This window comes from Lepidochelys kempii, chromosome 3, assembly GCF_965140265.1.
Source record: "Lepidochelys kempii isolate rLepKem1 chromosome 3, rLepKem1.hap2, whole genome shotgun sequence".
Classification (NCBI taxonomy): Eukaryota; Metazoa; Chordata; order Testudines; family Cheloniidae; genus Lepidochelys; species Lepidochelys kempii.
Genome location: NC_133258.1, coordinates 61531784 through 61547225, shown reverse-complemented (window position 1 = coordinate 61547225; position 15442 = coordinate 61531784). Strand labels below are relative to the sequence as shown.

At 39.1% G+C, this 15442-nt stretch overlaps 1 protein-coding gene across 4 annotated transcripts in view; it reads left to right on the top strand.

Annotated features, from left to right (window-relative positions):
- The window catches only part of PHIP (PHIP subunit of CUL4-Ring ligase complex), a 305027-nt gene extending 290017 nt beyond the window's left edge, over nt 1-15010 (top strand). For 3 of the 4 annotated variants that reach the window (XM_073336504.1, XM_073336507.1, XM_073336506.1), the window contains 2 exons: nt 3356-3517; nt 8248-15010. In XM_073336504.1, the coding sequence (XP_073192605.1) occupies nt 3356-3517; nt 8248-8894 (809 nt within the window). In that variant the 3' untranslated portion in view covers nt 8895-15010. The remainder of the gene's footprint in view (nt 1-3355; nt 3518-8247) is intronic. The other variant, XM_073336505.1, reaches the window with a different exon arrangement.
- Nucleotides 15011-15442: the final 432 nt, after the last annotated feature.

Below are 15442 nucleotides of genomic sequence, written 5' to 3'. Positions count from 1 at the left end.
GGTATGGGATGATTCCCAGTGGCTGAGAAACTTCCGGATGCGTAGGGCCACTTTCATGGAAATTTGTGACTTGCTGTCCCCTGCCCTGAAGCGAAAAGACACCAAAATGAGAGCAACCCTCACAGTTGAGAAGCAAGTGGCCATAGCCCTGTGGAAGCTTGCAACGCCTGACAGCTACCGGTCAGTCGCGAATCAGTTTGGAGTGGGCAAATCTACTGTGGGGGCTGCAGTGCTGCAAGTAGCCAACGCAATCATTGACCAGCTGCTATCAAGGGTAGTGACTTTGGGAAATGTGCAGACCATTGTGGATGGCTTTAGTGCGCTGGGGTTCCCTAACTGCGGCGGGGCGATAGACAGAATGCATATCCCTATCTTGGCCCTGGAACACTGAGGCGGCCAGTACATAAACTGCAAGGAGTACTTTTCCATGGTGCTGCAAGCACCGGTGGATCACAAGGGATGTTTCACCGACATCAACATGGGATGGCCGGGAAAGGTGCATGACGCTCACATCTTCAGGAACTCTGGTCTGTTTGAACAGCTGCAGGAAGAGACTTGCTTCCCAGACCAGAAAATTACTGTTGGGGATGTTGAAATGCCAATAGTTATTATTGGGGACCCAGCCTATTCCTTAATGCCATGGCTCATGAAGCCATACACAGGCACCCTGGACAGTAGTAAGGATCAGTTCAACTATAGGCTGAGCAAGTGCAGAATGGTGGTAGAATGTGCTTTTGGATGTTTGAAAGCACGCTGGCGCAGTTTACTGACTCGGTTAGATCTCAGCACAACGAATATTCCAATTGTAATTGTTGTGTGCTCCACAACATCTGTGAGAGTAAGAGGGAGACGTTTGTGGTGGGATGGGAGGTTGAGGCAACTCGCTTGGCGGCCAGTTTCACACAGCCAGACAACAGGGCGATTAGAAGAGCACAACAGGGCGCGCTGCACATCAGAGAAGCTTTGAAAGCCAGTTTCATGACTGGCCAGGGTACGATGTGACAGTTGTGTTTGTTTCTCTTAAAGTTACCCGCCTCCTATATATATGAAAGGAAATAAAGCCACAATTGTTTAAAAACCGTTATTATTTGTTGCACAAAACATTGAGAGAAATCAGAAGCTAGATGGGGTGGGGGGTATTGGGTTAGGGCGGTGGAGGAGGAGGGAAGGACAAGTCCGGAAACCAAATCAAAATTTCAGATATGCCAGCTTTCTGCTGCTTGTGCCATCCTCTGGGTCAACTATGTGGGTCCCCGTAGCCTCCACCCCCACCCCCGTGTTCTTGGGCATCTGGGTGAGGAGGCTATGGAACTTGGGGAGGCGGGAGGGTGGTTATACAGGGGCTGCAGCGGCAGTTTCCCGCATTAGATCCACCATACAGTGGAACATGTCAGTTTGCTCCCCCATGAGCTTGACCATAGCATCCTGCCTGCTCTCATCGCACACGTCCCTCCTCTCTTCGTATTCATGTAACGCTGTACGCAACTCCACAATTGTTTACCTCCACGCATTCAGCTGGGCCCTATCAGTGCAGGAGGACTGAATGAGCTCGGCGAACATGTCGTCCCAAGTTCATTTTTTCCGCCTTCTAATCTGGACCAGCCTTTGGGACAGAGTAGATAGGGACCACACTGAAACATTTGCACCTGAGGGAGGAGAAAAAGGGAGGGTAGTATTTTAAAAGATACATTTTAGAGAACAAAGGGGACACTCTTTCTCAGTGAAACAGGCAATTCATAGTACACAGCACTTGTTCTTTCTGTACAAGGTCGCGTTTTGCCTCTTCTACTGAAGTGCCGACCACTTTGGTGTGAGTAAGCCATCACATGTGGCCGGGCAACAGAATTCAGCTTGCAGGCAGCCATGGTAAGCCCTAGGGGCACGCGGGGTTCTGCTTCTTCTGCATTCATTTCAGTGCTTTCAAACTGCTGGGCCCTCTTTCCCATAGCAAGCAATGCCTGGTGGGTTTGTCATATAAAAAGGAGGGCCTGCGGGCTCTCTGGGATGATCGCTTCACACAACACCCTCCTTCCCCCACTGTGTGGCTCCGAAGAGGCTCTGAGCAGGGATGAGTCCTTTAAACTAAATGCGAACAGCCCAGCGTGGCTGGGTTTCCCCCCACCGTATGGCTCCGATCAAGCTCTCACTCACCAGAAGTGCCTTCTCTAGGGTCATGGTCCAGGAGCATGCCTTGGGAGTGGGGGGAGGCTAATGGCTCCAGCATAAGAATAGTTCCTGGCTAGGGGGGAAAACGGATTCCCCATTTGCCGCCTGTGCACTGTCCTCCTCCTCTTGGTCCTCCAAAAACTCATCTTCTTCGCTCCATGCTACTCACCCCTTGCAGGTGTCCATGGACAGTGGTGGGGTAGTGGTGGCGTCACCCCCGATAATTGCATGCAGCTCATGGTAGAAGCGGCATGTATGGGGCTGTGACCCAGAGCGCCCGTTCGCCTCCCTGGCTTTTTGGTATGCTTGCCTGAGCTCCTTCATTTTTGTACAACACTGCTCTGTGTCCCTGGAGTAGCCTCTTTCTGTCATGGCCCTGGAGACTAACCTAGGTATTTGCGTTTCTTTTTTTGGAATGTAGTTCTGCCACAACAGATTTGTCTCCCCAACATGCAGTGAGATCCAGTACCTCCCATTCGGACCATGCTGGAGCTCGTCTGTGAATCTGGGACTGCGTGGTCGCCTGTGATGGTGGACTGTGCTGATGGTCACCTGTGCTGACGGTGACCAAACAGGAAATTCAAAAGTTCCCGGGGCTTTTACTGCCTCCCTGCCTAGTGCATCGGAGTTGAGAGTGTTGGCCAGAGCGGTCACGAGGGAGCATTCTGGGCTAGCTCCCGGAGGCCAATAACGTTGAATTGTATCCAAGTACCTGTAACCCAGAACTGCGATCTCAATTTTAGCGCTACTCTACTTGCCAAGGTGGAGTACAGAAATCGGATTAAAGAGCCCTTTAAATCGAAAAAAACTGGTTTGGTCATGTGGACGGAATCAGTTTTATTTCGAAGTAACTCGGCTAATTCCGAAATAACGACGTACTGTAGACCAGGCCTTAGATACTAGTACATTTGTAGCTGTTTCTTAGCACTGCAATGAGGATTAAGAATGGGTACTGTGTATTCAAGTTAACAGTCTCAGGAAAGCTCCAAGAGAGAGACTGAAAGGCTCAGGATTTTGGTAACAGAACATGGAGACATTCCCCTCTAGGTAATTGGTTCAAATATGGCACAGCTCAGTAGTGACTGAAAGCCATTACCTTCCTGCTGAGCCAGATAAGATTTACAAAAATAATATAAACCATTATAATGAATGATTCAGTATTGCTTATACAATGTTTGTCTCTTTTTAGTACTGGAGAATTCCACCAAACATTCCAAGAATCAGAATATTCTATCCATTCCTAGCCAATCCAGTTACAGCCACAACACTAGGAATAACTCTTCAAGAGAAAATGTGGAGAAAGATAAACAAATAAAACGTAAAATGAAATCATCCACTATTAATCAGCAAGGTAAGGGTTTTTCAAAATATTAGTTACATTTCATGTAATACAGTGGCTGTAGTTGCACTGCAATTGTCTTAAGTTCATAGGCTCAGAATCCCTGGGTGCTCCGGGGCTGGAGTGCCAGTCAGCTCCTCCCCCTCCCTCCCAGTGCCTCTCAACTGCCATGGATCAGCTGTTTAGCGGTGTGCAGGAGGCACTGGGCGGGGGAGGAGGCAAAGCGCGGTGTGCTTCAGGGAGTGGGTGGAAAGAGGTGGGGCAGTGGGAGTGGGGTTTGGGGGAGGGGTGGAGTGGGGGTCGACCACCCACGGGAAAATTAGAAAGTCAGAACCTCTGTTTAAGTTCACTGTGGCTGTTTGTAATAACTATAATTAATTCACATAATCAGAAGGTTAACTACATGACTGAATTACTCCATTAAAATACTCCTTTGATTTCATAGTTAATATAAGTGTTTTTAGAATCCAGGTATATTTACATAGTGTTTATACTGTAATTACATCATCATTTAGTCAACTTTCTGTTTATATTAATTGTAATTGCAGATATTAAGTCACATAACTGTGATGTGCAAATATAGTGCCTATCTATAAAAAGGGAAATAAGGACAACCTGTGGAATTACAGACCTGTCAAATTAACTTCAGTATCTGCAAAGATAATGGAGCAAATAATTAAGCAATCAATTTGCGAACACCTAGAAGATCATAAGGTGTTAAGTAACAGTCAGCATTGATTTGTCAAGAACGGATCATGTCATACCAACCTAATAGCTTTCTTTGACAGAGTAACAAACCTTATGGATGGGGGGAAGTGGTAGATGTATATGAATATCGACTTTAGTAAGGCTTTTGATACTATCTCTCATGGCCTTCTCATAAACTAGCAAAATACAACCTAGATGGAGCTTCTTTAAGGTAGGTGCAAAACTGGTTGTAAAACTGGTCCCAGAGAGTAGTTTTCCGTCATCCACAGTCAAACTGGAAGGGCATATCCAGTGGGGTCACATAGGGTCCAGTTCTATTGAATATCTTCATCAGTGATTTAGATAATGCGTAAAGAGTATACTTATAAAGTTTGCGGATGATAGCAAGCTGAGAGGAGTTGCAAGTGATGAGGATAGGATTATAATTCAAAATGATCTGGACACACTGGAAAAATGGTCTGAAGTCAATAGGATGAAATTCAATATGGACAAATGCAAAGTACTCCACTTAGGAATGCACAATCATTTGCACATATATAAAATGGGAATGACTGCCGAGGCAGGAATACTGCAGAAAGGGATCTGGGGGCTTATTGTGGATCACAAGCTAAATATGAGTTCACAGTATAACACTGTTACATAAAAAGCAAACATCATGCTGGGATGTATTAGCAGGAGTGTTGTAAGCAACACACAAGACCTAATTCTTCCGCTCTACTCCATGCTGATTAGACCTCAGCTGGAGTATTGTGTCCAGTTCTGGGCGCCACATTTCAGGAAAGATGTGAACAAATTAGGGAGAGTCCAGAGAAGAGCAACAAAAATTATTAAAGGTCTAGAAAACATGACCTATGAATAGGGCTCCATATCTGTCATGGAAGTCACTGACGCTATGACTTCCGCAATCTCTCTGACTTCTGCAGCAGCTGGTGTGACTGTTCCGAGGGCCGCCCAGCAGTTGGCCCAGGGACAGCCACATTGAGCACTGATGGAGCAGATCCACAGCTAGCTGCTCGGGCAGCCCCACAGCCAGCTGCACTGGCCGCTGCTCGGTGCCCCCACCCACCTCACAGCGCCCTGCCTCCCCCTCCCCCAGCTAAGATTTAGTCTGGAGTATATAGTACAAGTCATGGACAGGTCATGAGCAGTAAATTTTTGTTTATTGCCCATGACTTTCACTAAAAATACCTATGACTAAATTGTAGCCTTACCTATGGGGGAAGTTTGAAAACATTGGGTTTGTTTAGTCTGGGGAAGAGAAGACTGAGAGGGGACACAACAGTTTTCAAATACATAAAAGACAAGGAGGAGGGAGGTAAATTGTTCTTCATAAACTCTTAAGGGTAGGACAAGAAGCAATGGGCTTAGATTGCAGTAAGGGCTGCTTAGGCCGGACATTAGGAAAAATTTCTTGTCAGGGTGGTTAAGCACTGGGATAAATTGCCTAGGGGAATCTCCATCCTTGGAGATTTTTAATAGCAGCTTAGACAAACACCTGTCAGGGATGGTCTTGATCAGGGGTCGGCAACCTTTCAGAAGTGGTGTGCCAAGTCTTCATTTATTCACTCTAATTTGAGGTTTTGTGTGCCAGTAATACATTTTAAGGTCTCTTTCTATAAGTCTATAATCTATAACTAAACTATTGTTGTATGTAAAGTAAATATGGTTTTTAAAATGTTTAAGAAGCTTCATTTAAAATTAAATTAAAATGCAGAGCCGCTGCCCCCCCTCCCCGGTGGCCAGGACCCAGGCAGTGTGAGTGCCACTGAAAATCAGCTCGTGCCATAGGTTGCCTACCCCTGGTCTATACTTAATCCTGCCATGAGTGCAGAGGACTGGACTAGATGACATCTTGGGGTCCCTTCCAGTCCTAGGATTTTATGATTTTATCTGTGGTTCTAATACTACATGTAGCTCTTTGTGACCCTCCATGTGGCTCTCATGGAGTAGACTTCTGAACAGCAACTCCACTTGCCATTCTCAGAGAACACTGACCAAAATGTGAAAACTGCTGAAATATTTTTCCCTTGCCCCTGAACAGCAGGAAAGAAAATGTGTTGCTTGGAACACAGTAAACACAAGTGGTACCACCACCTTCTCTAGAGCAGCTTCCAGTGGGAAACTGTGAGGAGAATAAGAACACACATGCCTCTCTCTCCTGCCTAATAATAGGGAGGAGGAGAAAAGGAAAAACAACTCTTTACCTCATCTCTTCTTGGGGAAATAGAGGTTTTTTCCCCATGAGGCAATATTAATGTGTAGTGATTCTGAGTCACAGTGATGTAACATCACATATCTTGCTGCATTATTATATCATAAAGATTTTTGAATAATATGAGGATTGTTGTTATGAGTGGGCAATGTCATCTGATGCTTAATTTCTGGAGAGTCACTTTCAGATTGATTAATATTGACCTATTGTCATATTGCTCTGTAATGAAAAAAGCCTGTTGTTTTGACCTTGAACTGTGTCACATGGAGAGCGTTTCAGTGCCACTGGTGTTCATAAGTACTTCCTTTTCGATTTAGATTATTTCCTTAGATTTATTAAAAGTACTTATCCAAACTGTAGACACCTGTACAAATATGAAAAATATTAACAGAAAACACAATACAAACTAATATTCTCTCCAATAATCCATTTGGCAGTTAAGAACTCCTCATAAATAATAACCCTTTCACTGTCTTCTACAACCCACTCCTAATTGAAAAGTGGAAGAGAACACATATGCTTTGCAGCATATCCTGGATTTCAGCAAATCTAGGCTCTTATGGTCTATCAAGGAAAGTGAACTCCAGACTTGTGAACCAACCCCTCATAGAGAATGTCCAGCCCGTAGTTCCTGCCCTACAAAACCATTAATTATTATTTATTTCTGTTGAGGTAATATATAGGAGCCCCAGTCGTGGACCATGACCTCATTGTACTAGGCACTGTACAAACACATAACAAAGAACAGTCCCTGTGCTAAAAAGCTTATTTAGCTCTACCACCTCTGCTGGATCACAGCTGCTGTATTACTGTAAGAGAGACAAGGTTGGTGAGGTAATATCTTTTATTGGACCAACTTCTGTTGGTGAGAGAGACAAGCTCGCAACCTGACACACAGAAAGCTCAAAAGCTTGTCTCTCTCACCAACAGAAGTTGGTCCAATAAAATGTATTACTTCACCTACCTTGTCTCTCTCATATCCTGGTACCAATACAGCTACAACAACACTGCATACAACAGTGGAAGAATGTGATATTGTAAGGTGAGAGAGGTGGTCTGATATCCAAGGCCCAAACCATTTAGGGTTTTATAGGTCAAAACCAACAACTTAAAATTACACCCAAATCCAGTGCAGAACTCTGGCAACTGTGTAAACATACTTTGATGTACTGTTTAGCAAGGGGTGGACACATTCTGCAACAGTATACCTTTGTGAATGCTGGAATGCTCAAAGTGCTTCTCTAGTCTCCATTTAACAAAGACGTGGACAGATGTAGCCGCTCCACATCGGAAGAGAAGTGATGTTAATGAGTAACTGGTTTAAATTGAAAGATGTTATTGAACTGGAAAAGTTTTTCAGTTACACAGCAGAAGCAAGAGAAAATGCCAGGATTGGTGGCGTGGAAATCAGATATGAAAATCACACCTCTTAAATGTTCCTCATTGCCAGGATATCACTTCTTTTAGTCCCAAAGCTTCCTGCAGTCCACAAAAATTTGGCATCCAGACTTTTATTTTTGAAAACCATTTACATCAGAAATAAGGACTCATGGAGCCATAGTGACAGAAAGCTTACTTTTAAAATGCTGCTGGACTCATTGCTTTAGTATATTTCCTGCATGAATAATTATTTTTATTTCAGTTTTTGGGTCTCTGTCACACACGTCCCACATTTGGGCCTTCAGAGATGAAGGCAGTTACGGCATGTCATCCACTCAAACAGTATTTTATAAATAGTGAATGGAATAGTTTTATCGGGGCCATTGGAAAATAAAGAATGTAGAATTCTCTTACATATTATTACTCTGTTATTTCTTTACAGCAGACTGCAAAAATAATGCTTTGGCATCAGGAAGCATTCAGGTAAATGGACATGGAGGGCAACCTTCAAAACCTCCAGTTAAAAGAGGGCCTGTGCGGAAACTGAAGATGGAGGCTAATAGCAGTGCATGTGAAGTGGTGCACAAGAAAAGAGGTAGAAAACCAAAAAAGTTACAAATTGCTGAACAGATGAATGCAGAGCAGAATTCAGTCCAGACCACCAGGGACATGGTAATAGAAGAACCCTCAGTTTCTAGTGCATGCAATTCTCTTTCTGAAAATAATGTGAAGGAAGCTGGATTACAAAAAAAAGGCCGTGGAGGCAGAAAGCCAAAAAGAAAGACACAGACACGTCAACCAGACTCAGACCTTATAGTCCCTGCAAATGTTAAGATGCAGACAAGAAGCAGGAGGAAAAAAACGGATGAACCTGTAGAAGAAGAAGGGTCTGAGGAACTGAAAGATTCTGAACCTCACATGAGAACTAGAAACCAGGGTAGGAGGACAGCCTTTTACAATGAAGATGACTCTGAAGAAGAGCAAAGGCAGCTATTATTTGAAGACACCTCTTTAACTTTTGGAACGTCTAGCAGAGGCAGAGTCCGAAAGTTGACTGAAAAAGCAAAGGCAAATTTGATTGGTTGGTAACTGTTACCAAACATATTCCTTAGAATGCTATGAAGCAGGTACAGTAAAGGAGTGAGCAGAACAAAGACTTCTGCTCCCCTGCTGCTATTATGGATTAGAAGAATATGTTGTGATTTGAAAAAATGAGCAAAAAAGAAAACTGAGAGAACACTTCTTTGAAAAAAATATATATTTTAAACTTTTGCTATTTATTGCCCTCCAGATAGGTTATGCATTTCAACAGTCATTTTGGTCATAGTTAAGAATAATTGAAGACCTGTAAATAAGCAATTACTGACATTTTAAAAGTGAGAACTCCTGAGCAGTGCAGAGTATTTCTGTGATTAAACAAAGTGATAGAACTTTTAATGCCACAAACTGAGAACAGAAGTCTATTTTTGACCAAGCAAGGTACATTTTTATTGATTGCAGAAGTCATGTCTCCCAGGAAGGCAGATGTTGGCAAAGAGTGGCAGTAAATTAAGGATTACATTTCCATTAAGGACAAATGCAAAATTACCAAATTTTGCTAATCTGAAAATGTTTAATTTGAGTAGTGATGGAACATTCAACTGCAAAAGAAGCCTAGCACAGGCTGTTGGTTTATCCAAGTTCTGCCAAACAGAGAGAAAATGTAATCACAATATATAAATATATATATAATATATCCACATTGGAAAAAGTTTGACTAATATGTCTAATTTTTCAGACCTTGATTCTTGTATCAATCACTAAATCTCTGTTTATTGTGCCAAAGACTGAGAATCAGTGCAGTGGAAAGCCTTCTTTTCTTTTCTCTCTTCTCTCTCTCTCTCTCTCTCTTTTTTTTTTTTTTATTTTTGAGTGTCAGTCCTGCAAACACTTTTCAAAGACAAAAAAGACTGTGTATCATTCTATATAGCAAGTTGTTATAAATTGTGCTGAGATGTATCCTCTTTTGGTACTTAAATAGAAAACAGTAATGCACTGGTGGGGTCCTTTGACAGAGATGTTTTAGACAAAATTTATAATTGGTTAAAGGATTCAAGGAAATTACAGGAAAAAGTATGGGCTTATGATGTTTACTTTTGGATCTGAATTGATGGTTTTCTACAACTTCTGATGTGTTTAGAAAGCTAAAAATGACTTACAAAGAAGTATGTATGTGTAGATTGATATATACACAAACACATACATATACAATATTACCCAGGTATAGATTCTCTTTTTCAGGATTTTTTAGATAGCACTAGAATTAAAAAAAGAAAAGAAAGAAAAAGAAAAGAAAAAAGTAAATTTTAAATGTCATACTTTATAGTTTAATTTTAAGGGGAAGATTGGTTATTTTCAATTATTAAAGGTTAAAAAAGGCCAAATCACTTTTTATGCAATCATGTTTTATACAGTGGTCTCATTGCACATTGTGTTTTTTCTGCACTTTTTACGGTATACTTATCACTCTGACATAAGTCAATATACACCCTAAAGAAAAATTACATTTAATGATTGTGCCTTGTATTCTATTATTTCTTGCATCCTTAGTAAAATTAAGTTGTCTATTGTAAATGATAACTATATGACTTAGGGGAATGTATTACTATATATACTGCTGTGGAAAAGAAAAGCAGTTATTTATTTGTTTATGGTACATTTAGTTATTTTATACCTTAAAAATAAACTTTAATACCATTTTCTATTGCTTAAAAGGTATTGTCCAGTTTAAAAAAAGTATAGAAATAGTAGTATTTTCTGAGATCTGGTATGGTACAAAAATGTAACCAAAAATTTCAGATACATTATTTTGGGATAGCACGAGACAGTGTGTCATGACCCTGATTTAGAAGAATAAAAATTGAAAATTAAATATTAAAAAGTAGAGCCTAGTGCTGAAAACCCTTACTCATACAAGAAGTCTTCATTTACAAGACAAGTCTGATGGACTTGAGTGCAACTGCTGAACAAAGAATTTGCAGAATTTAGGACCTTTAAACTTGCACAGATTGTCTTTATTCATTCTGAGCCAAATCCTATACTCATTATTCTGTTACAACAAAGTCTGTTTAAGAAATTCCTGAGCAAGGAAAACAGTAGTTGGCCCAAGAAGAGTAGATATTAGCTATCATTTACCTATTATGGATAAAAACTAGTAACCCATGTACTTGGTATTTTTAGTATTGATTTATGTAACTATATTCATTATACATCTTTATATGAAATTAAGTAAACTATTTTCCAGAGCCTGACTGGATTACTTTGACTCTGAGTTTGGGGGGCATGGATTTGATTAATTTTATTTTCATCTGTTTATTTATTTTTTCTAACATATGTTTCTTTACTATTAAAATACAGTTGCTAAACATATGGTAAGGTGGAAAATTATGGTTGTACAGTGAAAAATAGTGTATTACACAGTTCAAAACTAATTCATTTTAGTGTGAGACTTAACAGTTAATTTTAAGGATCTCACTGGTGATGAAGGCAATCAGTTTCAAATGTGTAATTTCCTGATGTTATCTGCATTGTAATATAAGAAATTAGAGTATATCTAAAATTCAACTTCTGTATTTACACTATTTGTAATGTTTTATATGGCATGATTATGTATATATTTATACACAGAAAATACTGTATGTAATGTTGGAGAATGGAATAGCACACATTCCCATTACATTATGTGGAAACTGTACACCTTAAAACCACAAGAATAGAAGGCCTTATCTGCAGAACATAGATACATTGTTCCCTTTCTATAGAGATCTGTGACATTAAGCTGCAGGGGGTTTTTTTAATTCACATTTAGAAATATTGACATTGTTTCCTTTTTAAATAGATTGTGAATGATTTGGGTCAGTTTTTTATAGAAACAACACTTTAAAAATTATGAGAAGTAATACCAGATTTATTAAAATATATATTTTTATAATTTAGCTTCTTTAGGTTGTAAAAGTTTATTTATGAGAATTAATACCATACCATCATGCTGTATGTCCTTTTTTTGTTTGGAAGAATGTATTTGAGATATTTGCAACATATTGTACCAACAAAGAAAAAGAGCTTTTGATAACTAAGTCTGAAGGTTTTAAATGTGAGCAATAAGCTGTGGTTCAGCAACCTGAAAGAATTTCAAAACTATAGTTACGTGCATGTAACGGATAATGCTATCTCAAGTATCTAACAAATAATTCAAAAATGGAGTATTGAAATATTGTGTGTTTGTTTCACATATAGATTGTAAATATTATATAAATGTGTTTTATTGATATACAGTCACACTAATCTTACAAGTCTGGCAGCAGTGAACACAACTTCATTCAAATCCATTGATATTTGTCTTTTGATATGAGGATATTCAATTGTTTTCTCTGTTGGTGGTTGTTAAAGTCAATATTAACCAACAATTAGCACTGAGTGGTATCTAAAACCACAGTATTTTCTATCTTTAGATTAGGAAATAGTTGCTGTTTCTCAGATACCATTATATTCTAAAAGTTTACTTTAACAGCAGTCACTGTACCTTTGCCTGCATACTGAACAAGTATTTATCCTGTTTGTTTCCATTGTTATTTTGTTATCCAAGAATTGAACTTGAAGAACTTCATTACAATATTGTTCAGCATTGTGTCACTATTCAGCTAAGGTTCTTGTCATTGTGCTATAACCAGTGATCACAATTTTACAGAAAATGTCTCTTGTGATTAGACTGCTGTGATATATACTTGCACACATTTATTTAGTGTTTCAGATTGTTGTTAGACTTGTAAGATCAAGTGGGTTGAATTTAATATTGCTATTTTATATTTGTAAAATATTGATAAAAGGACCCTCATGCAGCATGTCAGATGTATTAACATCTATAAAAATAAACTATCACCTTTACGTTGTGTAGCAGATAGCTTATGGGCTGTATTGCTGTACCCAGTATTTCTCAAGTATTAACTCTGGACGCCTGGTCCAGAGCCTTTTGCCATATATTAAAATATTATGCAGACTAAATCAGTACATCTATTTGACAACTGGAAGTTTGATACAATTTGTACACCACACTATTAAATCTCTCTTGCTCACATTTACTTTTAGGCCCTGATCCAGCAAACACTTTAGCACATGCTTAAAGTTAAGCACATGTTAAACTGTTTGCCAGTCCTATAGAAGTTACACATACTTAACTGAATGAGCGCTGTAGACCTCATATACAATAGACTCTTTTTAGCCCATCTTTAGTGGTCCTATGAACTCACTTTGAGCATGAATCTAGCTAAAGTCTTTTGATATATTGCTGTATTTCATCCTATTTCCCTATCTTGTTCTTGCACACTTTAACTGTGTTCCACACTAGCTGGTCAAACTATTCTTTTCAGCTAAACACTGCTTTTCTCTTTAAAAGGAGTTTAAATGCAGTTCTGTTACGCTGGTGAAAGCTGAAAGGACAGAGGGCCTTAACCTCACCTGGAGACGACAAAAGCTCGTTTTCTCTGTTACCTTTTACTACCTAATGAAGGCAAAAATGTTAACTGTAAAATTATTTGATAATATATTTTGTCTATTTTCCCCAAAGTTCTTGCAGCTGATTAGTTTCCAGGGGCACCTAGATATTGAACTGATAAAAGGGCTGTTACTTTTCTGCTGTACATTATTGTATAGAAATGTGTTTGTTTATATGCAGAAACAGTGTATTAAATTTCATATAAATTGGCCAAGTCTGAAAATTTATTTCTGATAGCAAATCTGACACTCTTGTTGTTTTAACTTTACATAATTTCATAGTTTTTAGACAGGAACAGGGCTCTTACTTTCTGGTATATTTGGGGGGAAATTTGGGTAGCTTTTAAATTGAAATTAACCTCTACATGTCTCACCTGTTTGTACTAACTAGTATGGGAACCATTTTTGCTATTTATTTTAACAGTATATTTGAGTGGAAAAACTACTTAAAGGTTAGCTTTTTATAATTTGTTTTATTTAAAAAGAATACCACAGAAGAGGGTTAAACTTCTTGTTCTGAAGACTACAACAGCATGAAGGCACTCCAGAGAATCTATGCGGCAATAAGATAAAGATAATTTTTAGGAATTAGCTGAGACAGGCTATTTGGGGGAAATTATCCGGGGGGAAGGGAGACAGTAGGTCTTTGGAACTCTTTAAATGCAGATAAATACATCAGGAAATTTGCTTAATGTGATACAAACAATACATTGTCGGAGTGGAGGTAATATTTTACTATGAGTTTCTACACTTAAAAAACAAAAAAGAATAAGTTCCTACAAACTGGGAGTAGAAAGGAATATTATCCTATCAGCACCTACTATGTACACATGCACATAAGGCACATCTACTGTTTTGTACGTAAAGTGCATGTTGATTTACAGATATATTGAGAAACAATGCAAAGTTACATTTTTGGACCATATTAAAACTGCAAAACCATGATAGGCAACTTGTTAAAAGATCCTGAGTGAATTATTTATACCCTGTCATTTATAACATTTAGAAATGTGTAGAATGTAGCTCAATTTTAAGGAAGTGACCTAGAAGGGTTAATTTTGAAACTGACACATTTTCAGATTAAAAATTATAATGCTTATTTTGTACAGAATTATGTAAAACACAAATTTGGTGTACGTAATGAATAACAAACAGTTGAAAACAATAATTCTTTAGCTTTATCAAGGTCTTTTTCTTCCAGAAATCTGGATTATCATGTTATAACCTGCAGTATCACACCAGGATAAACAGTGCCCTTTCTTTTTGTACATATTGATTGGAACTTTCTTTACTGTTATGTGGACACTTTCTATGTTAGTTTTGATGCATAATACTTTGAATCCTTTTATACAAACTAGAATGTATGTGTAAGAATTACTGTCACTGCAATGTAGTAACTACAAACTTATTTTTAAATAAATAGAAAACTTGTTTTTCTAAGTGGTTCTGCAGTGGTTCTGTTATTTCTACGTAAAAGTCTGTTGATTTGTATAATGGGAGAAGTACATCACAGAACAGCCTAAAATCAAATTTGTTCTTGTTTTTTTCTGAGCATGCAATTGAAAGGAGTGGAAGCACATCAGCTGGTGCTGCAGCATTTCAGATGTGATGTGTGGAGATGAATTTTTGACATCCTTAATATATTGTTCAGAGTTTGACATTAATCAATGCAGAGCTGACACAAGAGCCTAACCTCTGCAACTGCTGTCTGATTGCTACACATCCTGTGGTTTAAAGATTCTGGGAAGTAGTGTGCATCAGGATCAGCCTCTTCCTCCATGATGCAATCACATTCCTGTCAGAACTGTGCTTATAAGGGACAGAGAAACATAATATGTAAAATACCTACACATCAAGAAATATGGGGCGTATATTTTCCAGCTGTGGATTCTTAAGTCTTTTGTACATCACCCCTTTCAAGGATGCCAAATCACAAGCACTCTACATATAGGGATATACACAGGCCTTCCATATCTGCAGCCCAACTTTTTAACTGTCAGGTTGGCTCAGGAAAAAAACAGTTTTTAAATGCAGCTCCCTGTGGATTACCTTTCTCCTGCCCTGTTCTCTGCTTTTCTATTTCTCTGTTCTTCATAGGAAGCTGCATC